Source organism: Podarcis gaigeae (assembly GCF_964106915.1).
Source record: "Podarcis gaigeae genome assembly, chromosome: 9".
In the NCBI taxonomy this organism is placed as follows: Eukaryota; Metazoa; Chordata; class Lepidosauria; order Squamata; family Lacertidae; genus Podarcis; species Podarcis gaigeae.
In genome coordinates, this window is record NC_139685.1 from 53,483,971 (window position 1) to 53,509,680 (window position 25,710).

The 25,710-nt window shown below is 41.3% G+C and overlaps 1 protein-coding gene across 3 annotated transcripts in view; it reads left to right on the top strand.

The window, feature by feature from the left end:
- NDST4 (N-deacetylase and N-sulfotransferase 4) overlaps window positions 1-25,710 on the top strand; it is a 135,609-nt gene that overhangs the window by 5,465 nt on the left and 104,434 nt on the right. For 2 of the 3 annotated variants that reach the window (XR_014568344.1, XM_083756451.1), the window contains exon 2: window positions 18,284-19,539. Coding sequence is in view for 1 of the 3 variants with exons in the window: in XM_083756451.1 (XP_083612577.1) it covers window positions 18,559-19,539 (981 nt within the window). In the remaining 2 variants the exon portion in view is untranslated. Of the gene's footprint in view, window positions 1-13,739; window positions 13,847-18,283; window positions 19,540-25,710 lie in introns of all 3 variants that reach the window. The other variant, XR_014568343.1, reaches the window with a different exon arrangement.

The following is a 25,710-nucleotide window of genomic DNA, read 5'->3' on the forward strand; positions in this document are numbered from 1 at the left end:
TCAAGGTCAATTGCAAAATACCCTAAATATAGGGAGAGGTTGCCAGGTGTTCCGATGCATGAGCCAAAAGAGGAAGCTCTGGGTCATGTGCAGTGGCATATATAGATCCCTTGATCTGCTTAGACTGCACCCCATTGGCCAGATTAAACCCAGCAATGAGGGACCTACCAATCAGGTATTGTGGCTGTCCAATGTACCCACCCACAACACAGGAGGTCAGTCTCCAGGTCTCACCGCAACACGTGCCCTCTTTGAGGGAGGACTATATTGCAAGAATCCACAGGATCCTCTGTTTGCAGAGATGCAGTATTCATGCAGTGTGCACTGAAGTGTAGGTGGGTTCCCACGAAGCAAGATGCAGTGATAACACCAAGAACCTGTATTGAACTAACAGAACTGGGCAACAGGGGCAAAGCAACTGCTTATGTACATTTCTGTGGGCCTGGGCCACTCCCACTCTCAATGGGATTGGCTGTCTAAATTCCCACGCTATGAATCATAACCCTGAGTTTAAGGGCCAATGGCAATGGCCCAAATCCTGGAATATTCTGATTGGATATCATGTCTCAAATCAGACCACAGAGGCTCAGAATCCTGAGTCCAGAGTCAAGCTCAGGCAAACACAGACCACTGAATACATAACATGCACAGACTCACACACACATCCCAAAGGATCCGAGTGAGTGAGTGCTGGACCACTCAATAACAAGAACGGAGAAAGCCCTCACCACAAAATTGCCTCCCCTCCCCATTCCCAAGGAGTATATGGCAACAATGGAGTCAGGAAAGGGATGCAGGGCTGCCTGATTTCTGCCTCATGTGACATAAGATATTGAATCAAAGCTCCTCCTCTCTGCCTAACTAGTCTCATTCTCGGTTCTGTTTCATGCTCACAACGGTGTGTGCTTGAATATTGGATCATGCATAAAACAGTATCTTGGAAAAGGAGGTACCATATTGCATTGGGCTTTGTGCAAATATCCCTCCATGTGGAACATGCTGTATGCATTGACCCTAAAATTCCCCTAATGTGCTATTTGTATTTGCTGTGATGCTTTAGGGCCAATGATCAGAGCCCCATTTGACAGAATGAGCAAAAGGACCTTCAAAAACTGCACGGATGGCACACCACATTTTGAAGTATTCACATTTCAATTTAAATAGGTGGGGATCAAGCCAGGGTAGAGCCACACAATACATTTAAAGCATATTCAACCTTTTAAAGCCCATAACTTCTCCAAAGGATCCTGGATATGGTCGTTTTCCCTTCACAAAACAGCCATTTCCAACAACCTTGACAAACGACAGTTCCCAGCATTCTTTGGGGTAGGTCATGTGCTTTAAATGTGTGTTGAACATCCTTTTAATGTACAGTGTGGATCTGCCCTCAGCCCAGTGTCTAAAACTACCTACCTGCACCACTGAACATTTTAGAAGGCTTGGCAGGTTTTCCCATGAGTGCATCAAAAAGCAAAAGAATAACTTTTTCTTTTCCTGATCATATTTTGCCGTCTCCTCGACCCCATCTCGATATGACTAACAGTGAGCAGTGGTTACATCTACACTTTTCTTGTCTTGTTAAAAATGGTCCCAAAGTGTTCCTGACTATTAATATTATATGACGCCAAATTCGCCTGAATAGCCTGAGGGCCATCTTCAGGGTGTTCCACCTGAGGCTGCTTCCCATTCTGCCTTTCTTGCAGCACGTCATTAGAGATGGCTCAGATCCAGAGATTTTTGAGACCAACCTGTTTCTTCTCCACTTCCTGAGAAAAAGGCTGGGCATAGAAAGCAGAACCTAAGTTGGGAAGTGAAAGGGTACAGAAAGACACAATGGGAAAATACATTCAACAACAAGCATTCCAAGTTCAGGAAATAGTAGATGGTCATGAAAACACCCCCTTCTCTGAACTGTAAATCTGGAGAAGTGGGTATTTTTACCCATCTTTTTAAGGGGAGCTGATGTACAGGTTGTTTCCAGAAGAGGTATTGGCTGCTATGGGAGTCTTTCTGTCAACCTTTCTTATGTGAATGCACAAGTATACATAACATAATATGAGTATTAGGCATGTGTGGATTCTGTCTGTAGCATTTTTTCAAGCTCCCATGATCATAGAAATCTTTGTCAGTGGTACACCAGCTATATTCATATGTATATTCCAGTTCACATAGAATAAGGGCGGGGAATATTTTTTTACTCAGGATTTCTGACAGGGCTCTCTCCTAGCCCTTCCTGGAGATGCTAAGGGTTGAGCTTGGGACATTCTGCATGCACAGCAGATGCTTTACCATTGAGCTACAACCCTTTCCATAGGATGCCCCTCTCTGCTTCTTCACATTTTCAGTGGTGCCATCAGGGCTAAACTTTGGGACAGATGTCCAGGGCCCCACTTAGCAGAACAAGCAGGAAAGTTCATAATGCAGAAGATTATGCAGCAATGAAACTGCTAGTGTGGTTGGGGGACTGTGGATGGGGGACTGTGTGTTGAGATTCCTGCATTGCAGGGGTTTGGACTAGATGACCGTTGGGTTTCCTTCCAACTCTATGATTCTTTTATTCTAAGTTTTAATATAGGATCGTCTGTACCATATCTGTGTTGCTAGTGATGTTTAGGAATGCAGTTTCAGCCTGATGAACACTGACAGTTTGGCAGATGTTAGCGGCACTAAGATGAAGATGCAACATGTAAGCCTTACTGGGCTCTGGTCTGCTCTCAAATTCCAGCCCCCATTCCTTGTGAGATAATAGCTGGAATAGAGGGAAGGCTACTCTGACAATGTGGTGTACTTTTACCTTTGAATCTTGGGGCATTCAGGGCTGCTCAGTAGGAACCAACTTCAGCAATCGGGGGGAAGGAAGGATGTGCAGTATACATGCTTTGTTTGCATGCAGTTTAGTGTTCATAATACAGATTGACCTGAGTGTTGCGGCTAGGGAAATCGGTCTAAAGTGCAAAGCGACAAGTGAAGTTTGTTTTTGCAGTTTTCACAAATCCTGATAGACAAGGAGATGGAGAACAAAGCATCAGCTCTTGAATGCCACTGAATGTGTGAAGGAGAACATTTGGCATCCTTTAATAACACCCAAGAGTGTGCTGGGAGATGCAGCAGCCCAACACAATGTTGATGCACTCAGAATGCCTCTATCATTCAAGGAGTTGGAAATGTAATAGGGTGTGGTATGTGCACAAACATTGACAGCAGGCGTGTGCAGTAACCAGAAGCCTAATAGCCCATGGCCCAAAGCACAGGTTAGCAAGTGGGGATGAGGCATCCTGACTTGCATTGGCAAGATGTATCTTGTCCTGGAGGGGTAATTTAGCCATATGTCTGAGCCTCTTCTCAGCCAGTTCTCTGCAGCAAGCATTTCTTTTTAGCCCCTGGGGGACAAATACACATTCTGCTTAGTTAATTAAAAGACAGAATCCCGCATGCGAGAAACACATAGAACCCTAGAGTTGGAGCAGGGCATGCAGGTCAGAACATCTCTTCCAACTCAGTGTAGGAAACCCATATGCCAAATATGTGGCTATCTTCCCTCCACCCCTCTGCTTGATGCACCTCCTAATTGACCTTCCTATAATTTGCACCCTGTTGGTGTTTAGAGTTAACATGCAGCTTGGAAGCTTAACTGAATCCCAGTTGGAGGAGCACATTTTATCCGTGGATATAATCACAATGAGATTCTGGATTTGGAAAATAAGACAGGAAAATGTATTCAGGAAAATACATAGTTGATAGGAAAGATATTGGTTTTGTCTAACTAAGGTGGAGATACAAAGAGCTATGATTGCTTTGGTGTCTCTTCTTCCAAGGTGAGGATGAAGAGGAAGCAGGAATTGAGGTCAGCAGCACTGATGGTGTCACTGAAGGAAGATCAATAGGTCTGCACAACTAGGACAGTATAGGAAGGTTAGATGTTTTTCTCTCAGTACCCTTCTCATTAAGGTATGTCAGCCTACAGCCTGAATTGCACCCCAACACTTCAATTGGACCCTTGGGATCAGTTATTTTCCACATCTTCGCTGTCCTCCAGTGAACCTGTTCCAATCTACCAATCCAGAAGTGGTTCACCCAGTAGGGTGGAGCTGCAGTTCTAGCTTCCCAGCAGCAGTGTTGCTGTTGTTCATGGGGAGAGAGGAAGGGAAGGGCCAGCCATCAGCGAGGTCAGGGCTGTGCAGGTGCACCAGTGGGAATGCTGAATTGGCTCCACTGGTGCATCCCCACCATCTTGAACTTGCTTCTGGCTTGCCCCTCTTACTGCTGAGAAGCCAGCATTGTGACCTCACCCCTGCTGCTGTCTACATCCTTAAAATCTGATGTCTGTGCACAGTACTCTAGATGAGGAGTACTGTGAGGAATAAAGCAGCATTATTACTTTGTGCAACTTGGAAACCAGGCTAGAGTTAAATGGAGAAGTAAATATACAGGGTAATGTGCCCTGCTTGATTTCTGATATAGATATTGTTGTTCTGTAGTTGTGGACAATTCCCCACCTCCCACCCATTTTTTGATTGCCTGGTTTTCAAATTAGCAACCGGATGCACAAAACCCCCATTCATTTTAGTGAAACAAGCTGTTCTGCTAGCTAGCTGGAGAGGAATAAAACAAAGGCTGAATTGTGCATCCAGGTGCTGATGTCCACTAACATCACATTGCTCTTAATCCATTGATTGACATAACTGCTTTGTAGGGGAGACTGAGTGGGGGGGGGGGGAAGGATGAAGAACTCCACATATGGAGAAGTTGTTTGGAAAAGTACAAATATCCAGAAAATGTCTCTTTGGATCCTAGCCTGTGTATATTGAAGTAAAGTTGCCAAATTTCTGCAGATTCCCTCTTTCCTGCTACGTTTCCCCCATATAAGTTACAGAGCAAGAACCGTAAGAGGTGGGAGTTTTAAGCTTTGCTGTCTGTTGAGCCTGGCAAATCTGTCAATGTTGTTTTCTATCTGTTTCTCCTTTTCCCAATCTTAAATTCATTTCCACATCAGTTTGCATTAAAAAAAAAAAATCATGAAAACTCATCAGCATTTTAGTGTGAATTTATCCCAATATGCACATTTTTGCAGACTAATTTCCTCTATTATATTGCATTATTTTACATTCTTTCCATCAGTATATGAACGTTGATGCAAAATTCACCCTAGTATATTCATGTTTGTACACTTGGTTGCAGAACAGCATTGCAAAATTTGGAGAAGTGCAAATTTTGAAGACTGGCTGGGTTTTGGTTCCTGTTTTGTTTAAAAACATGCAAATTTGGTCAGTTTGCCTTTAAATGCAAATGGAATCATTTTTTCCTCTCCATCCCTAGTGTAAATTCACATATAACATAGCAATGGGAAACCTGTGACCCTCCAGATTTGTTGGACTTCAACTCTCATAGCCCCAACAGGTATATAATTAGAGGTGTCTAACATGATGTGCACTACAACTCCCATCATGCTAGGAGTAAGGACTGATTGGAGTCTTAACAACATCTGAAGGGCCATATTTAGCCACCCTGACTTTAAAAGTCTATGTCACCCCAAAGCATCTGCTGATGGGAAGGTGGTGGCTGCAGATTTTTGGCAGTGTGGTGCCAGTAGGGTCTTCAGTGAAGTTGCCCTCCCCCCAATGGAGTAGGGTTGCAGCTTGCAAAATACCCCTGGATCCATCACTATCATTGGTGATCCAAGTGGTCCCTGTAGTGTAGAGTGCTTTTAAAAATGCCACAGCCAGTATGTGGGTAACCTAGTTTTAATTATCTGTGTTCAGGAAACCTTCTGGTTAGAGTACTGCAATGTATTATATGTGGGCCTGTCCAGAAACATCTGCTAGTACAGAATTCTGCAAACAGATTGCTAATGAGGACCAGCAGTTCAGACTTATAGCACCAGTTCTGGCATGACTGCACTGGCTTCTATTACATTTGGGGGCACAATTCAAAGTGCTGGATTTGACTTATGAAGCCTTAGGTGGCTGACAAACCTATACCTTCTAGAACATATCTCTCTGCATAAACCTGTCTGGACCCTTAGGAAATCATTGGTGGCCATCCTCCAGCAAAAGTACAGTGAGTGGCTGTAGGACAGAGGACTCCTTAATAGTGGGCCCCCAATTATGGAGTGTTCTCTTCAGGGATGCTGCCTTTCATAAACATGGTCCTCTTTTCAGCACCAATCCTTGACTGCCAAGCATTTGGTTGGTGATGTTTTCTCATCTGCTGGGTTGTTTTTAATGGTGGGTCATACATCATGCATTTATGTGGATGTTTTAACTTTTTGGATATTTATGTATCACTGCCTTTGAATTGTCACTTTGAATATTACTGTAAGTTTACTTTGGTCATGTCGATGTAAACCTCCTTCGGTTTGAGGCAATAAATAAATAAAGGCATTTTTTTTTAAGGTGGAAAAAGAACAGTGCATTTATTGTACCTGCCTCATTTCTATCACATAGCGCCACAAAAGAATTCTTCATATAACGAGTCATTGCTTGACCTAAGCTATGTTGAAAGGATTGCATAGAAATGTAATTGTAAGAGCAATCATAGCTAGAAAAAGGCAACAGGTACTGAATGTGCCACTTCTACAGCACACAGAAGTTGGTGGTACATGGTGTATTCATATCCCTTCTTTAAAGATTCTTACATTTTGTAACATTGCCCTTGCCCATGTCTTGAGCATGTAAAAACCACTAAAGTAAAATAAAAAATGGATATAATCTTAAAGTCTTTACAGATGTAAACATTAGAATGAATAAATAAATGTATAGGGAATTTTTCATACAGCCCTCTCTACAAATCATTGAAGTGGACGTACATTAGTTTATCTGGTTTCAGACCTACTGAAATCAGTGGGGACTGATGACCCAGGTTTGTTTCGAAGTGCAAGAGCTCATTCAATTATTTAATAAGACTTTAGACCTCCTATTATGTAGCAATTTCTTACACCACCATGCTTATAAAGTGGTTCTCATAAAACAATACGCGGAAAATAATACTGTGCTGGAATTCAAAATGTTTTGTAAAATCCCACCCCAAAAAAAATTCTTGTGGAGGACTCTAGTATCCCACTTGGTTATTTTTTTCTTGAGAAACCAACATGGATTTTCATGCATGTAATCTTTTCCCATATGCTGATTTCCATGGGATTTGCTCAAAAAAGGGCGCATGACAGAACCAGACTTTGCTTTTTTAAAAAATGGGGTTGTTGCTCCATGAACAAATTGGTCAGTTTGAAAGACAAAGAATTAATAATCTCGGCTATCTAACACAACTGAGAGCAGAACCCAATCCAGGCCCACTGACTCTGTATTCACTATCAGTGTGTTGTTGTTGTTTTAATTAAAAAGAAATCCTTTTAATTTACTTTGTGTTTGTATTCAAGCAACCACTGCAAGATGCTTCAAATAGTGTCAGCATTCCGGGGGGGGGGGGGCAGGAATGCCGCAGCATCTTTAACCCTGGAAACACAACACAGCTGAACTGTTTGTAGAAGTTCGGGAAACTTTATGCTGTAAAGGGAAATGCAATCTCTTTGCTACCATAAATGTTTAGTGGTTTGTGGAGTTTTGCATTCATGCTGCATTTGTGATATTTTTAGTGCATTGTGGACTTTTATATCCCTGCTGCCCCAACCATTTTACAGACCACTGTAGTCAAATACATAGACAGCATGTAATGGAACACTGTAAGATTCTAGTGCACCACAAAAGTGCCAGGCAGTAGAATTCATGCGCTGATTCACACATGTGCTGAGAGCTGGAACACCTTGGTAATCATTGGCAAATCTCTTCTAAAGGAATGGCAAATTTAACCTGAGCTAGTCTTTCGAGTGCCAAAGCACATCAATGAACTTCAGTAGCTTTCCCCAACATTGTCATGAGTTTTATCTACATTCAGAAAGGCAAACAAGTCCTGAATGTGCACACAGAAAATGATGCACGCTCCAAATCCGTTACTTCAAAGGCACTAGGATTTTGTTACATTGCCAGTTCCCATTTTGTTTAGCCAAGTGAAATCAACTAAAGAAATGTAAAAATGCATGTAATCTAAAAGGGTGGTATTCAGCTCAGTTTTACTTAGAACAGACCCATTAAAATTTATGACCATGATTTTGGCTTAGTTGAATATCAGACAAATGCCTTCGTATTACAACCCAGGATTTAGGGAAGTTTTCACTTATTCTTTCCACATTCTTTCCACAACTCTCGGCATTTATCTCTTGTCCTGGGTCTGCAAAACAGGAGGAAAATACACTCCAGGCCAGGGGACCAAGAGTCGCTGGGAAGTTGCACCTGCGGCCTCCCAGAAAGACCACCATGGCAAGGAGATCAGTATGAGCCCATCTATCGTCACGAACTCATTGACAGGCTCTCTTTTTAAGTGTAGTCCACACCAGGAAGCTTAAAAACACAAGACAGTGCAATACAAAACCAGAAAGTGAAATAAGGCACATTACAAAGGTTATTTTTAAAAATCTATCGACCAGAGAAAGGAGCAGCTGAAGGAGCCCGGTTTCCCCCTCCCTGCCAGAAAAAAACACCCTGTGTTAATGCTTGCTTTCCTCTCCCCTATCATTCCTTTTCCCCCCCTTTTGTATCATGAGATCACATCCACTACATACATTTAAAAGACATTGAAAACACATAGCTTTCCCCCAGAGATTCTTGGAGACTGTTGTTTCCTATTACAGAACTACAGTTAACAAGCTACAGTTCCCAAGATGCTTTCAATGTGTTTTTATTGTGCTTTAAATATATGGTGTGGGAAGGTTAGTCTGAGCTTGCAGTGAGTGACGTGGCCTTTTATCTCTTTACAATGCTTAGAACATTTAAAGTGAAATTTGTGGTGGTGGTAGTAGTTATTTATCCTGTGTATCACAGTGCTGGTTGTGACTTCAGATTTACCACCTCTTCCCTGTGATACAGGAGGATCAGCTGTGGAGTGCATGGCATTAAGCTATACACACAGCAAAAGTTAATTTATACCTCATTAATGAGGTATGATTTCTGAGAGTTTAAGTAGAAGTAGTCCTGCAAACCTGCACTTTAAGAGTAATCCACAATGATCAAACAAGACATAAGTCTCTTGAATCTGATTTTTCTTTTTCTAAAGCAACTATAAATCAAAACACTGGAGTGTTGTAGAGAGGGGAGAAAAAATGTATGGAAAAATATTTCTCTTCCTATCTCACATCCTGATTTTCTAATTGGGCTGAGATAGCCAAACTGGCTACAAAGGACTAGACAACAGTGGTCTAGTAATACTATTAATTGTTCCATGTGCAGCTTAACCTTAAGTGCATATCTTCTCTATCACAATTATTCTACATTCCTTGGTGAAACATTCTATTATGACATATTGCTGCTGGATGTTGTGTGTGTGGTCCAAAACTTTGCAGGGTTCCTATGTGCACAGCGGAACTTCTTGCAATCTGAGATGACGCTCTTTCTTTTCCATGATGTGGCGATTCCTGTCATATACCCCAAATAGTCCACAACTCTTAGGAGAAAAAAGGACAGCTTCTGGTAATACAGAGCTCTGCTTGCACACCGGATTCCCAGCATGCTGGGTTGGGAAGTGCACATTCCAAATTCATATGCAAACCAAAACACAACGGTCTTTGAAACAAATTACGCAATGCAGTTCTCCAGCCAAGTAATGTGTTCAAAAAGTGTGCATATAAATATACTTTTCGGCTTTGGCCCCAACTTGGTGGAACACTCTATCACAGGAGACCAGGGCCCTGCGGGACTTGACATCCTTCCGCAGGGCCTGCAAGACGGAGCTGTTCCGCCTGGCCTTCGGTCCGGGCCCAGTTTGACCCCCCTCTATGGGATCCTGCAAGTTACCTCTTTGGCCCTTTTATCGGCTCATGTGGGACCAACATGGATAGCTGGCCCTGATGAATATTTGAGGTTCCTGACCCCTATGGTTGTAATTCATGGGCAGTCATTTAATTTTATCCTGATTCTAATTTTAAGCTGTAATTTAATCAATTGTTTGATTGTGTTTTAATGTATTTGATATTTTATGTTAGCTGCCCTGAGCCTGGTCTTGGCCGGGGAGGGTGGGGTATAAATAAAAAATTATTTACATACAAATACGTGCTAGAGAAAATAACATACAAATGCATTACAATAGGGGAAATTGCTTTGCAGAAATGTCTTTATACGCAAAATTGCATTTTAAAAAATGTAAGTAGTAAAAATTGCATTAAAATGCAGATGCAGTTTCATTAGGATTATTTTTTAAGTCACAAAAGTGATATGGAAATGTGGAATTGAAAAATGAGAAACTGAGAGGAACCAAATGTATGAATTCCTTAATGTGTTTGTATGTGGGTATCTATTTCCCATTGCACTTATTGTTGGCTCTAATCCCATGCTCTTTGTAAACCCTGGCATATGCAAAGAGCTTGCAGGGGAAATGAGATTTATATCATATCCCAGCAGAGGATATGTGGCATCATATGCTATCTAGTCCCAGGAGACCTGGCTACAGAGAGGTGGTTAACTGCGTTCTTGAGTACTGTATGATACAAAAGCAACGGATAAGGATAAGTAAAGAAATGAGGAGTGGGAGACAAATAAAATAAAAGAGTTATCTATCACATCGATAATATTTTTCCTGTTTTGCTTTTAGTTTACCATCGCTGTTCAGTCACCAGCTGTGCGCCATAAAACCCACTGCGTATCTGTGCATATTAATGCTGCTGTTTGAGCCTCTGTATTTGCATCGCCCGGCTCTTTTTATTTTTAACAGAGCTACCTTAATGTTGCATTAATGCAGGTCTCCTGGCTGAAAGAGGAAAGCAAATCATACCTCAGAAACTTGATTGTGTTGCTGGCAGCAGTACAAAAACAGCTGTAAATGTAATATATATGGACTCCACCAAAAAGCATTTGATAGTGTCTCACAAAAAAAATGTTACTTGCAAAATTCAATTAAATCAAATTGGCTCAGAGCAATGACTTGACACATGGTCCAAAATGTAGCCAAAACCCATTTTCAAATCCCAATGATACGCTTTAATGTATTGAGTTGTAGTATCTTGGAAACTGTCTAGGCGCTGGCCACAGTTTTGTTTCAGTATTCAGTCTGTATATTACTTAGGAGAAGAGAAGTGGTTCAGAACAGAATCATTAGATTTGCAAATTCTGGAAACATGAGCATGGGTATAAAAGGGAATCATGGGACTGGGTCCTTTTTATAATGAAAGACCCAGAGATGAAAGAATTGTGCTCTGTGCCAGATGCTGCTCATCACCCATCGATCTCTGGCACCAAACCTTCAACAGGTTTACTGTCACAAACTACAAAACACACCCAAATACACACTTCAAATACAATTTAGTCAATGTGAGAGCCACATGGACCCATAGCCAACCCTCTGGGAACAGCTGCTATACATGGTGGCATTCAACTAACTTTATGTTAGAGTAGACCCATTAGGCTGGATTCAACTAACTTGTTGCATGCATGGAACAAGCTTCTCTCATGCAATGGGATTGTCCTGCCTCTCCTCCACCTGCACCCTGTGCTCCCAAAATTAGCTCTGGAGAGTTGGGGGAACCTGCAGAAGAAATGTAGGGGAGCAATCCTGGTGTGCAAGCGGACCTCATTCTGCACATGCATATCCCAGTTAACGCTACACTGAAATCCACCTACTGAAATGAATTGACATGGCTAAGTTAGGTCTATTAATTTAATGTTTCTACTCTGAGTGAAACTTTGTTGAAGACCTGCTATTACCTCTGACAAAGAGATGTAGTCTGCAGCCTTGCACTTTGCTGCCTCTCAAGAATAATTGCTATAAATGCTTATAATCGGTACAACGGTACTTATATAATGAAACATTTACAATGGTCAAAAAATAATAATAACAGGAAACAGAATCTATCTCCCCAACGGTCCTCATTTGTGCATCCTTCTGTCTTCGGCGGCTCAACTGCATCCTCAGTCCAGGCTTGAGAAGATAAGCATTGAGAATCTGAGACAGGGAAGGCAATGTGTGGCACAGGCGTGCATGGAAGAATCCATAACTGCTCATTAACAGCAGAGACAAATTTTAGCCGCAAAGCTCTCTCTGCATGCATTCCATGCAGTGGCCTCTGGCTAGTTCAACCACATGACTAGCATCACCCCTATATAAAGAGAAAGTATATGCAGTGTTGATATACTGTCCTGAACAAAAGTCCATGGGATATGATGAACACTTCATCAAGGAAGTAGAGATTAGGGTCGATCTAAAGTTTCAGGATCTTGGGTATCTCAAAGCAGACAATTGGCTCCAGCAAGGTCTGGGGTTAAACTGAAGCCTTTTATCTCTCCTAAGTTCTGTCCACTCACCTCTTTTGAAGCCTTAAAGGGATAGTCCTTTGGCCTAGAGCCTAGAACTCCACCAGCAATGAATCGGCTCCTACTCTGCACACTCAACAGGAACTGAGGAGCATGAGACCTATGGTGTTAAGGGAGCCAGTTTCACCAAGGGATGTCATCTCTGGGGTTCAAAGTTCAATGAGGTCAAGGGACAATGTTAAGATGAGAACATAAGAAGAACACTGCTGGACCTTCTCATCCAGCACCCAGCTTTCAGAGTGACCCTATGGGAAGCCCATGAGCAGAACCCAAGTGTGATTCCCATAAACAGATACTCAGAGGAAAACTGCCCAGTAGTTCTTTCAGAAATAGCATTCGAACACTTCCACTCTTTCACCCATTAAATCTGACAAGTGAGTGAACAGTGGTTGCTTTGCATTTGGCTCTTGAGATATCATCAAAGTTTTAAGAAGGACAGGAAGTTTATAAATAGTGTCTAGATCACATTGCTTACTGAAAACTGCTGAAGTAAATTCCCATCTTGAAGGAATTGCTCCTTTCGTCGTAGTTGAAATTGGCTAGGGGTTTTGATTTTGAAGCCCATTGTAAGTTTTCCTATTAAAGTGAAGGAGCTTCTTCCGATTTGTTATGTAACTGGTGGAAGGAAGAGACTGTCCATTTCACTGCTGTCTGTCACAATCTTTGCACAAAATTATCCCATCTTAAACAATAATACAGTATTAGACATTATTTTCTTTCTACTACAGTAGCTTGAAAAAACAGTGGTGAAACTGATAGATAAGAAACCCCCTCACTATAAAGATGAAAAATGTGTAATTGTCATTTCCTTTAAATATACACAAATATAAACACAGCTGGCCTTTGAAATTAGCATTTTTCTGAGTTTTGTAATACAGTTCTCCAAACAGAAATGTGTATGTTGTGCAATCAAGAGAGAAGAGGGGTGGGGGATCAAGAGAGAAGAGAGAGAAAAGGGGGGGCTTCTGTCTTCTATATTGTTCATAACTCCAAGGAATATTATATTTTCAGTCACAAGTTGCCATTGTTTTCAATATCACCCTGCTATAGCCATACTAATTTACAGATCATAGATACAACCCCACCAAAGTTAAATGCTTTTAAATCCCATTAAATCTAATGAGAGATTTTAAGCATATCCTTAACACTTTCATTGATGTGAACAGAACTTAAATGTACTTAATTTTGACTAGTTTGTGCCATGAGCTGCTTTGAAACAGAGCAGAATAAGTTTGGCCTCCATATTTCCAAAATTAGAAAACAGAAGGAGAGCATTTAAAAATAAACCTGCATCTGTCAAGATGTTTCCTCATGATTGGGATTTTGTTAGCTATATTATCAATAAATTAATCCAAAACAGATTTTCTTTTTCACCAAATATTATTTTCATAGCTTAGAATTCTAGTGCCCAACTCACCTTAAGAGAAAGAAAGACAAAAAGAGAGAAAACAACAGCCTTCTAATTTCACCTGTTCTACTGGTCCAAAGTAAGAAATATTGTAAGTATTAATATGACAGCTATATATTATCTATGAGAATTTACATTATATTGTTTTAGCAGTAAAGTCTCTAATCCACTTTTAAACCTGTTCTTTAGATCCTTGCGACTCTAAGGTTGACTGCGAAGCCCTTTGTTTTGTAAGCTGTCTAGGTAGTAAAAGAGGTGATAGCAATTCTTGTATGAAGGGAAAATGGGAACATATTGCCCTCTAGTGTTGAAAAATATATAACTGGAATGAAAACAAATGAGATTTCATCTAAGAATGCTCTACTCCCCCCCCCCCCCTTTTCTGGTAGCAAAAATTCAAAATGTTTTTTTTTTGTTCTTGCTTGCTGTAAGGACCACTTATTGATTTGTTTAGGGACAGTGAATAACCCTAATGAGATTGTAAAGCCCAAGATGTGTGTGTGATATTTGATGTACTCCAAAAGTGAAGTTGCAGTGATTTATCAGTGTCACCAGAGCTTCAAAACTGCAATGAACTCTTGTGGAGAATTTCACATGATCTGCTGTATCTGTCTAGAGCCTTATCGCTTTGCAGGAAGCATCTGAAACATTACAGTTAAGCAAGAAATCTATAAACATTGGCTTAATCATGATTATGATCTCAGTAATTAAGCAGCAATTGAACTGTTACTCTCTGTAGTAATATCAGTAGTAGAAATGATAGGTGCAGTAAACTGGCTATATGTATTATTACATTTTAGTAGGCTTTTGTTGGGGGGGGGCTTTCCAGTTATACATTCTAATATTCCAGTTATACATTTTTATATATTGTCTCTGCTTTTGAAGCCTTATCTAGAAAACATATTAATCCTTGATACTCCACCTGTAGTATGGGAGCAGTAATCAATAGCATTCTAATGCTGAGCAAGGTTAAGAGTGTAAAGCACTTTGCATACTATAAGTATTATATAAATATCCATTTTAACATCATTAATTTCTCATTTCTATATTTACTCAATTGTCATGTTTGGGGGGCCTGCCAAATCGATCATATACATGTATACTTAAAAATAAGACTCACTGACTTCCATTAACTTACAATCCTATGCACGCCTACTCAGAAGTCCTATTAAATACAGCAAGCTTACTTCCAGGTAAGTATAGTTAGGTCTGCAGCCTTGTTTCCAAGTATATGTGTATAAGATTGAAGCTTGACCCATAAAAAAAATCAGTTATAATTGCCACAAGTCAGACCTCTCCAAATGGAGGGTGGGGTATGCTGGCTTTCCATGGAGAAGACTGAAAGTCATCATTAATGATTGAGAAGAAGAAGCAGCAAGGTGGCCCAAGTGATGTATCACAGCATCTAAGACCAAGCTTATGACATTTGATAACAATCTACAAAGCACAGGCTATGAATACACACAGCTGTGAGGCATTTGCGAGCTTTTTTGCGGAGAAGGTCTTGTTGCTCCGCCATGACCTCCCTGCCAATTTGGATACAATAAAGGAACTGGAGGCCCCTCGACTGTCCTTGGGTCCAGTATTGGACCACTTTGACCGGATATCCCCAGCCGATGTGGACAGACTCCTCTGAGCTGGAAAGCCCACCACCTGTCCTCTCGACCCGTGCCCGTCTTAGCTGATTAGAGCGTGTCCAGACGAGGTGCAGGCCCTCCTGGGGGATATCATCAATTTGTCCCTTGGCACGGGGGACATTCCCAGGGGAACTGAAGGAGGCAGTGGTGAGCCCACTCTTAAAGAAAACATCATTAGATCCTTTAGATCTATCCAATTACCGCCCGGTTTCAAATCTTCCGTTCCTGGGTAAGGTGATTGAGAGAGCGGTTGCTGAACAGCTTGGTGGGTTTCTGGATGAAACATTGGCTCTGGATCCATTCCAGTCCGGCTTCCGCGCTGGTCATGGGACCGAGACAGCTCTGGTTGCCCTAACAGATGATCTTCGTAGACAGCTGGATCGAGGTGGGTCGGGGCTGCTGATTCTTCTAGATCTGTCAGCAGCTTTCGACATGGTCGATCATGAACTTCTGGACCACCGCCTTGCCGACGTGGGGATCCAGGGCACAGTCCTTCAATGGCTGCGCTCGTTTCTCTCTGGTTGGGAACAGAGGGTGGCGCTTGGGGGGGAATTGTCATCGCACTACTCCTTGGTGTGTGGAGTACCTCAGAGTGCGATACTCTCCCCGATGCTTTTCAACATCTTTATGCGCCCCCTCGCCCAGCTTGTCCACAGTTTTGGGCTGGGTTGCCATCAGTATGCTGATGACACCCAACTCTATCTGTTGATGGATGGCCATCCTGACTCGGCCCCAGACACACTGACCAGATGTTTGGAAGCTGTGGCTGGATGGTTACGTGGGAGCCGGTTGAAGCTAAATCCTTCGAAGACAGAGGTCCTGTGGCTGGGACGGGACAATATGGGATTGGGGGGGCAACTCCCATCTCTTGCGGGGGCGCAATTAGTGTCAGCACCATCCGTTAAGAGTTTGGGTGTAATCTTCGACACCTTCCTTTCCATGGAGGCGCAGATTGCAGCTATAACAAAGGCGGCATTTTCCCATCTCCACCAAGCTAAGCAGTTGGCTCCTTACCTCTCTCGCCCTGACCTAGCCACTGTGATCCACGTGACGGTCACCTCCAGACTGGTTTATTGTAATTCGCTCTATGTGGGGCGGCCCTTGAGACTGACCCAGAAACTCCAGCAGGTGCAGAATGCTGCAGCGAGACTCCTTACGGGGTCTTCGCTGCGAAATCACATTCACCCGGTGCTATACCAGCTGCACTGGCTCCCAGTGGAGTACAGGATCAGGTTTAAGGTGCTGGTTTTAACCTTTAAAGCCCTATACGGCTTAGGACCCTCGTACCTACGGGACCACCTCTTCTGGTATGCCCCACAGAGAAACTTACGGTCTTCAAATAAAAACATCTTGAAGGTCCCAGGCCACAGAGAAGTTAGGCTGGCCTCAACTAGAGCCAGGGCTTTTTCGGCTGTGGCTCCGACCTGGTGGAACACTCTGTCACAAGAGACTAGGGCCCTGCGTGACTTGACATCTTTCCGCAGGGCCTGCAAGACAGAGCTGTTCCGCCAGGCCTTTGGCACAGCCTGACTCCCTCCCTTGGCAATCTTCGTGGAGCTCTGGCCCAATGGTGGCCAGTGGCTTGAATTTAATTAATTTTATAATGAATGATTTTAGAGTGTTGTTTGTGCTGCACTTTTGTACTGTTTTATTGTTGTTAGCCACCCTGAGCCCGGCTTCGGCTGGGGAGGGCGGGATATAAATAAAAATTATTATTATTGTTATTATTATTATTATTATTATTATTATTATTATTATTGAAGTTAAACAGAAAACTACTATGGATAGTCAGTCGGCAATGCATGAAGCTCTTAATCTCTGGGTTGCGGTTTCAAGTCCCACATTGGGAAAAAGTTTCCTGCATTGCAGGGGTGTGGACTAGATTGCCCTGGTGGCCTATTTCAATTCTACAATTCTGTTATTTTATTTACCCAGAGCCAGGGCTGGCTCTGCTACAGCATTAGGATGACATTTGCCACGTGCTTCCTAAGCTAGTCTACTGTCCTCATGTGCAGTGGAAGAAGATGCCCTATGGCCAGTCTTAAAATAAGGTTCAGCTACAAGGCCATCTACATGGGAGGGAGGGTGATATCTTGTCCTTTGCCTCAGGTAGCAATTTCTCTTGGGCCAGCCCTACATAGCACATGCTTGGCAGTTCAGAATATTGAAGAGAACAGGTCCTGCTGTATATGCGGTTGAATTATCTGGTCCATAGATTGGAGCGTGTCATTAAAAGGGACTAGAGACTTCTGTGAAAGGAACAAGTATCTCCTCCCCCCCCCCCCAGCATTTTATCAAGGCTGCTCCACCTACTGATCTTAGAGGTAAGACATGAATTGTGAAGGCCAAGCTATAAACCAGTCTCCATTCTCCCAGTCACCTGGACTCTTAAAAAATTGATATGGGTGCCAAGAAACATAAACATTCCACCCCACCACTCCAAAACAGATATAGGGTTGTTGTTGTCTAGAATCTGCCAGCAGCCTTGCTATAATGCAAATGACCCTTCTGAGAGCAAGACCAAAAAATCCCAAAGATTTCACTTGCTGAATGTTTGGTTAAGATTTACCTTAACCTAAAATACCTCTTTGCCATCATTCTGCTGTCCTTGCAACTAACCTTTAAAGTCAAGTTATCTTAACCTTAATTCTGCTTTTATGTAACACGATTCATTCCAACTCTAATTACTGCAGCATTTAAAAAATAATAATAATGATAAATTATAAATATTTTCCCACACTTAACTGACACCATGAAGGCATCCCACTGTCGTCATCTATGGTGGAATCAATAGAACTTTTTAAAAAAAGGTGACTAGCTTATTTAATTAACACATTTTAATTGCTGTATGGATTTTTCTTAACCTACTCTAATTTCTCACTTTGTTGCAGATAATGTTAATTGTCTTCTCCATTGATTATTGGCAACTGGCGCATTCAGAGAAGACGGCTTCCAATATAGATTTCCAACTCTTTGGACTTCCATCTCTGAGAGTTTCATAGTTTTGAACACCCCCCTTATAAATGCATTGCAATGGTCACATGAACGTTTGGAGAGTGGTACTGACACCATCACTTGCTCTGTTTATAATGGCACTTTAGAAGGAAGAAGCCAATTGTTGTTTTTTTAGTAACTAAATGAACAAACATAAAGTGCTGCAAAAAACATGAATCTTATTGTGAAGCTTCGTAGAAGTTTTCGAACATTGGTCGTTCTCTTAGCCACCTTCTGCTTAGCGAGCATAGTCATTTCTGCTTATTACTTGTACACAGGTCACAAGCAGGAAATAGCCCTCATTGATACCACAGGAGGGGCGGAGTGTGAGGATCTTAAACTCTTGCCATACAGGTCAATGGAGCTTAAAACGGTGAAGCCCATCGATCCATCTAGGACTGACCCGACTGTGCTGCTCTTTGTGGAGAGCCAGTACTCTCAGCTCGGCCAAGACATCATAGCCATTCTGGAGTCAAGTCGGTTTCAGTTTCAGATGGTGATTGCATCAGGAAAAGGGGACCTTCCTCCACTGGCAGACAATGGCAAAGGGAAATACATCCTTGTAATCTATGAAAATATTTTGAAGTACACCTCCATGGATTCATGGAATAGAAAACTCCTGGAAAAATACTGTGTGGAATACAGTGTTAGCATAATTGGTTTTCATAAAGCCAATGAGAACAGCTTGTCGAGCACTAAACTCCAAGGATTTCCATTACATCTCTACAATAATGCCGCTCTGCAAAACTGCTTAGTAAACCCCCAGTCTCTTCTGCTTCACATTACCAAAGCCCCAAGGGTTGAGAAAGGCCCATTACCTGGTGAAGACTGGACCATTTTCCAATATAATCACTCCACTTATCAACCAGTGCTTTTAACAGAATTTCAAGCTTCCAAACCATTCCCAGTATCACTGCCTAAGGCTTCTCTCTATGCCACAGTGATTCAGGACCTGGGACTTCATGATGGGATTCAAAGAGTTCTTTTTGGAAACAATTTGAACTTTTGGCTGCACAAACTCATTTTTATAGATGCCATCTCCTTCCTGTCAGGGAAGAGGCTTACATTGTCCTTGGATAGATACATTCTTGTCGACATCGATGACATCTTTGTTGGGAAGGAAGGGACAAGGATGAATGTTAAAGATGTGAAGGTAAGACAAGAGTGAATGGTGAAAGCTCTTCTCAGCAATACATTTCTGACACATAAAGCATCAGAAGGCTAGTAATACCTCTCAACAGTGTTTTGTCCTGCAGTTTGCAAGCATCCACCAATCCTTTCACTCAGGGATAGAGAACCTGGGACAATCATCCCTGACTTTGCTGGCCGAGGCTGATGGGAACTGGCATCCAAAAACATTTGTAGGGCCACAGTTTTGCCATCCCTGCTATAGGTGTTTAAAGGATAGAGGTTAGACGTTTTATTTATTGATTCATTGCCTGTTGTAAACCTATCCATTCTCCAAACTTCTCAAAAGAACATATGAGTCCTGCCTCCAATCTGATCTTCACGACAGCCTTGTGAGGCAGGTGAGGAAGAAGGATCTGATTAGCCCAAGGCCATCCAATGAGCTTCAGAGATGAATGGGAAGCCAGGTCCCTTCAGTCCCTGTCTGACACTCTGTCTACAATACACCACACTGATTTTTGTTTGTATTTAGGCTTAAAATGTCTGGATTTATTTGTTTCCAGTTAGAGGACTTGTCTCTAACATTTCTGCTAGGGTAAATTTTGAGGTGGGAAGCTAATCAGAACTACCTGTCCTCCACACCTTAGCAATGATCATCACGCTAGTGGACCAATGCTTTTGCTAGTAAGAACAGCATCAGAAGGGTGGCAAACCCAAAAATAGTGAATAAACAACTTGGTCATCCAAGGGAGCTCACTGAACTCTGGATTTAGTAGGCCTCAATGCACCCATGGGCCACTATATAAAACAATTAAGTGTCTTTGTACTAATAAAGTTTGCATCCTGCTAAGACACTCTTGTTGACTTGAAGGGAAATGTTCTTGGAAGGAATCCTCAGGGAAGAGACTGGGCAAGCCTTACATACAATTTTGAGATTAAAAATAAATTAGCAGGACTAGCGATATACCTAATTAAATTCTCCCTGGGAATTGTCTAAATGTATCTAAATATCGAATTAATCATTATTATGGGAGCCAAAACTACAACCATTTCTCCATTTCAGTACAGAGAGATTTTCATTTATGGGTGATTGTTCACCTTGTAAATGCTTTTCTGTCTCTCTCTCTCTCTCTCTCTCTCTCTCTCTCTCTCTAAGATATATACAAATATATATACACATATATAAGCACCCTCTTTGAGCTTCTTTTCCTCACCTGTTGTCCTGGCCACAATTCCAAAGAAATCAAATCATAAAGATAGGGCATGGCTCATCAAACGTTTACCATTTGATTTCTTTGTTATTCAGGCCAGGACAACAAGTGGTGAAAAGAAACCTGAAACTCCAGCTGTTCCCTAATGAATCAAACAAAGGCCCGTATAAGGTTCCATAATGAGATACTTTGAACCACAGCCTTAAAATGTTGCATCACTTAAATCGAACAATCTGCTTTCTGAATAAATTCTTTGTTGACTTCTGTATATATGGATTTGCAAACCTCTCTCTTTGTTTTTGCAGAGTTTTTTTGCTTTTCCACCCCATGCATAGTGTCTCAAATAACCTTGATGTTAGGAGCTGCAGAAATAAATAAGAGGCATATCCAGATGCCCAGCCAAGTCCAGAGACTGTTCTTTGTTTTCATTGGGGTGGAATTTAATGGTGCATTCCTCATTCTCAACCCCAGCAGCAGGATCTTGTCCAAGATTTTTCACTTTGAGCTTCTGACAATACTTTTTCCTGATGGGGAAAAAAAATCAGACAGAATCATATAGAACCTGGGCATCAAAATGACAGTTTTCTCCAGCATAAGCTATCCATTAATCAAGATATGCTGAGGCTCCTGTCCGGTCATATCTGCTTTCTGGGATTTGGTGATTAGAGACTTAATAGGGCCTTTTTGATAACAGCACCTTAATTACAAAACTCACTTAACATACTTGCTTGGTACCATCTTTGCTATCTGTCATGCCCCAGGCAAAGTCCATCCCATTCTTTCAAATGGTACTAGAAGATCTCAAATGCTTTTTAGTAATAGGTCATTCATTCATTTATTCAGTTACTAGTTGCTGTTTCATGTGTGGGTCCCCTCCCCCTGTGTTATTTTCGGAAGCTGCCTTAATGCCACACCTTGTGAACAATAGAATAAGCATGCATACATACATACATACATACATACATACATGTGTTACAGATAGCCATTTTTCACCTTTTCACCCCTTGCTTCTCCCTGTAAGACCTATTGCAGTCGTTAAGAGTCGTCAACAGGCTCATCACAGCTATCTGCCAACCACCCATTCCCACCACCCTTCTGAGTAATACCCCTCCCCACCTTCTCACTATATAGAAGGGTCTGGAAACTTCTGTTTCAGTGTATCTGAAGAAGTGTGCATGCACACGAAAGCTCATACCAAGAACTGACTTAGTTGGTCTTTAAGGTGCTACTGGAAGGATTTTTTTGTTTGTTTTATACATACATGTGTGTTTGGGGCTGTTCTATTTTTACAGAACTAGAATATTTGCAGTGGAAATCAAGTCCATCAGATTATGGTGGCTTTCCTGGTTATATGCAATATTGTATCACACTTCTCACTTCTGTTACCATAACAGCAGACTTGCAGCCTCAATGTAACTAAATTTACATGGAAGAAAGTGCCATTTGTTGCAGTCAGATTTCTGCAATTAATTGCACTTAGGATCCAATCTTATAAACTATCACCCCACATTAGAGTTTCAAGAATTGGGGGCAAAGTACATGTGATGAGGGCAGCCATCCACATGCCCGCCTCATTCACATATTATATTTATTTGCATGTATTTATTATTTTTATAGCCACCTATCAATAGATATTCTTCATGTGGCTTTAAACAAAACAACATAAAAATGCAAGGAAGAATAAGAGAAATCAACAACAATAATAAAAGACAACAACAACAACAATGAGACAACATAAAACAATTTACAACCAAAACTTAAAACAATTAAAACCCAGGATGAATTAAAAGGTGCTGGAAAAAAAAATGATCAGAGAGGAAAAAACCAGGTGAACCTCTCTGGGAAGGTGACTCTGTTCCTGGTATGGCTGCTCCTGTGCAGGCTAATATTTGGGGTATTTTAAAAAAAAAAAAACAAGTGAGAGAATATGAAGCTATATAACTCAGACATTACAGCCAACTATGTGTTCAAAAATGCTTTCTGCTGTAAAACAACAACAACAACCTTATTTCTGTAGTGATTCTGGGCTATAAAATTTCTGGTCTTGTAGGTTTCTCCATCACAAGAAATGGGGAACTCACAGACAGATTTCTCTAGACATTTTGCAAAATCAGGAGATATTTTCATATTACTGAAGCTTGTATCAGAATTGCATTTTGAGAAACTATATGCCTTCCAGAAAATCAAGCAGGTACTTAAATGTCACTATATTTTTTGGTGAACACTTTGTGTGGCTTAAATGTGTAATTTAAATACATTTTTCATTAGACAGTTAAATGACCAATTGTGTTTGGTGAAGACTATCTGAAAGTTGCTTATGGTTTAACTAAAATGGATGTGGTATGGACATTAGACTTGAGCTAAGGTTATGGTTTTCCAGGAAATAAATACCTATGAGATATGACCAGTAGCCTATGTTAGGGTTTGACCAGGAAGTGGGGGGTGGGGAGTGCATTTGGGGTTTGGATGCAAAAAGTGGTTGTTGAACTCTATCTCCCACATCTATTGTATCCTAATCCTTCTTCCAAGGAGCTCTGCATGGAATAGATGTTTTTATTATCCTCATGAAAACTCTCTGGGAAAGGCTATGCTGAAATATTGTGCTGGGTTAAAAGTGAGCATCATGGCTGAATTGGAAATTGAACACAAATCCTCCCTACTCCTATTCCAACACCTTAACCACTACACTGCAGACTCTCTAATAAAACAATGAGAGCTCAAAATAGTATTAACACTACAGATAATCACTGATTTTAGGAACCAAAATTCTTCCGTATGGCTGTATGGAAGGCAGAAGTTCTAGAGAAAAGTACTGAAGAACAGCATTCTTATCTTTTAGAGTTCTTTGAGAGGAACAAAAAGCTCATGGATAGGAGTGGTGAAGTAGGCACTGTCTCCTTCACCAAAGACTCCTGAGTAAGTTTAGCATTCATGGGGTAAGAGGATGGATCATCTAATGGATCAGTAATGGCTGAAGGAAAGAAAGCAGAGAGAATGAATGAATGGACCGATCTCACAAAGTAGGGGTGTAAGAAGTGGGCTCCCCAAATGATTTATATTGGGACTGGTGCTTTTAAACTTGTTTCATAGAGGTGAGCAGAGTGGTGTCCCACTGACAACAACAAATTGTTCAGGGATTGTGAAAAGCTCCGAAAGGATCTCTCTGAACTGGATGAAGGGTATTAAAATGGCAAATGGGGTTCAATGATAAGAGTTGCGCTCTTCGGGTAAAGTTCCTTGGTTTCCTGTTTGCTTCATTCACAAAGTTTGCAGCAGAAAAACGACAGCTATCAGAATTTTCTCTGCACTCACTGGATGCATGAATGGAGTAGCCAGAGGCACAGCCTTAATCCATTTTGCTACCTGTGATCAATACCTTCCTATTGATAAAAGATGTTTGCTGTCAGAAGGGAGGATACCTGCATAATACAACAGCTTGAGATTAATCAGGAGCCTGCATTTAGCTTTTAGCAGAAGCTTCTGATTTTTAGTGTTTTATTTTATTTGCTTTCAAATAAGATTGGTTTCTCTAGGTATTTGTTAATGAGTCATTTACAGGCCATAGAATTTTAGAGTCCATTAGTATCCAAGCCAAGTTCTTTCCTAATGAACATTATACAGTACTGAAAAAACAAAATCTCAGTGATTGGTTTACAGTAAGGGAAAACTACTGAGACTTAGAAAACTATCTATCAAGACTCACAGAACTGAAAATCAGTTTGCATGACCTTCCCCAATGAGTTTAAGCAACCTACTCTGCAAGAGAAGGAAAAGGTCAGGAGGAGACAAGGAGAATGGATTAAATCTAAAGCATATAGAGCTGTGGTTTATGTATTTCTGGCTGCCTAATGCTCTTTTTTTAAAGGATTGTTCTTTTCTGCTGTGCTAAAACACTAATACCTGATTTAAATGTTCAGGAAGGGTCCATGGTACAATCCTCACAGGGCTATTCCATTTCAGGATACTTGGAAAGAGGGCTGCTCATCTGGATGGGTCTCCACGATAAAATATCCCTGTGCATGAAAAGAAAAATGAAGACAACAAAATTCTAGCACAACAGCCTTCCTGACCTTTTGGTACACTGGTTTTATTTTTTCCTATGGCATTAGTTCCAAGCCCCATCAAAAACCCTAACTTGGGGTGGAAGCAAGTTCCTTATCAAAGGATATAGCACCCCACCACTGAGTTAAAAGTTAGACCTGGCTAGCTGCTAAGTAATACACTGGTACCTCAGGTTACACATGCTTCAGGTTACAGACGCTTCAGGTTACAGACTCCGCTAACTCAGAAATAATACCTCAGGTTAAGAACAGTTTCAGGTTAAGAATGGACCTCTAGAATGAATTAAGTTCTTAACCCGAGGTTCCACTGTACAGCATTGGATTTTTGCTTTGCATTATGCTGTCTATTGCCCAGAATTGTTAAAAAAACAATTCTGGTTTGGTTATGTTGCATTTGCAACATACTGTTCACCAGCTTCACATTCAAAGGACAGAACTGTCTGAATATTTCACAGTGTACTCAGCAGTGACTTTCACAAACCAGTTTCCCATTCAAGATGCAAATATTCAAGAAAAGGAAATTGCTAGCAGACTGTGCAAACATGATGCTCCAGGTTGACAAAATGTGTGTGGAAGGGGGAGTAGTTTCTTGATTGATCTGTTTGCTTTACACCCAGACCTCAATAAAATTTTCAGGGTGGTTTGCAAAATTTCAAAGCACATGAAACTAATTTAAAGTATAACTTAAAAAAAATATAGCAATACAAACAGTAAAATCATTAGAAGCAACAAAACAACAACAGTAGCCATGCTTATTCTCACACTTAATCAAACTGAATGTGAACAACTTCACAGTCCTTATTATTTTCAGTATCCCTATCCTCTCCTTTTAATGGGCAATTCAGTTCAGTTCAGTTACGGGGGGGGGGGGGGATAAACCATGACTATTATTTGTTCTGTGCTCAGGTATATCTACCAAGATGG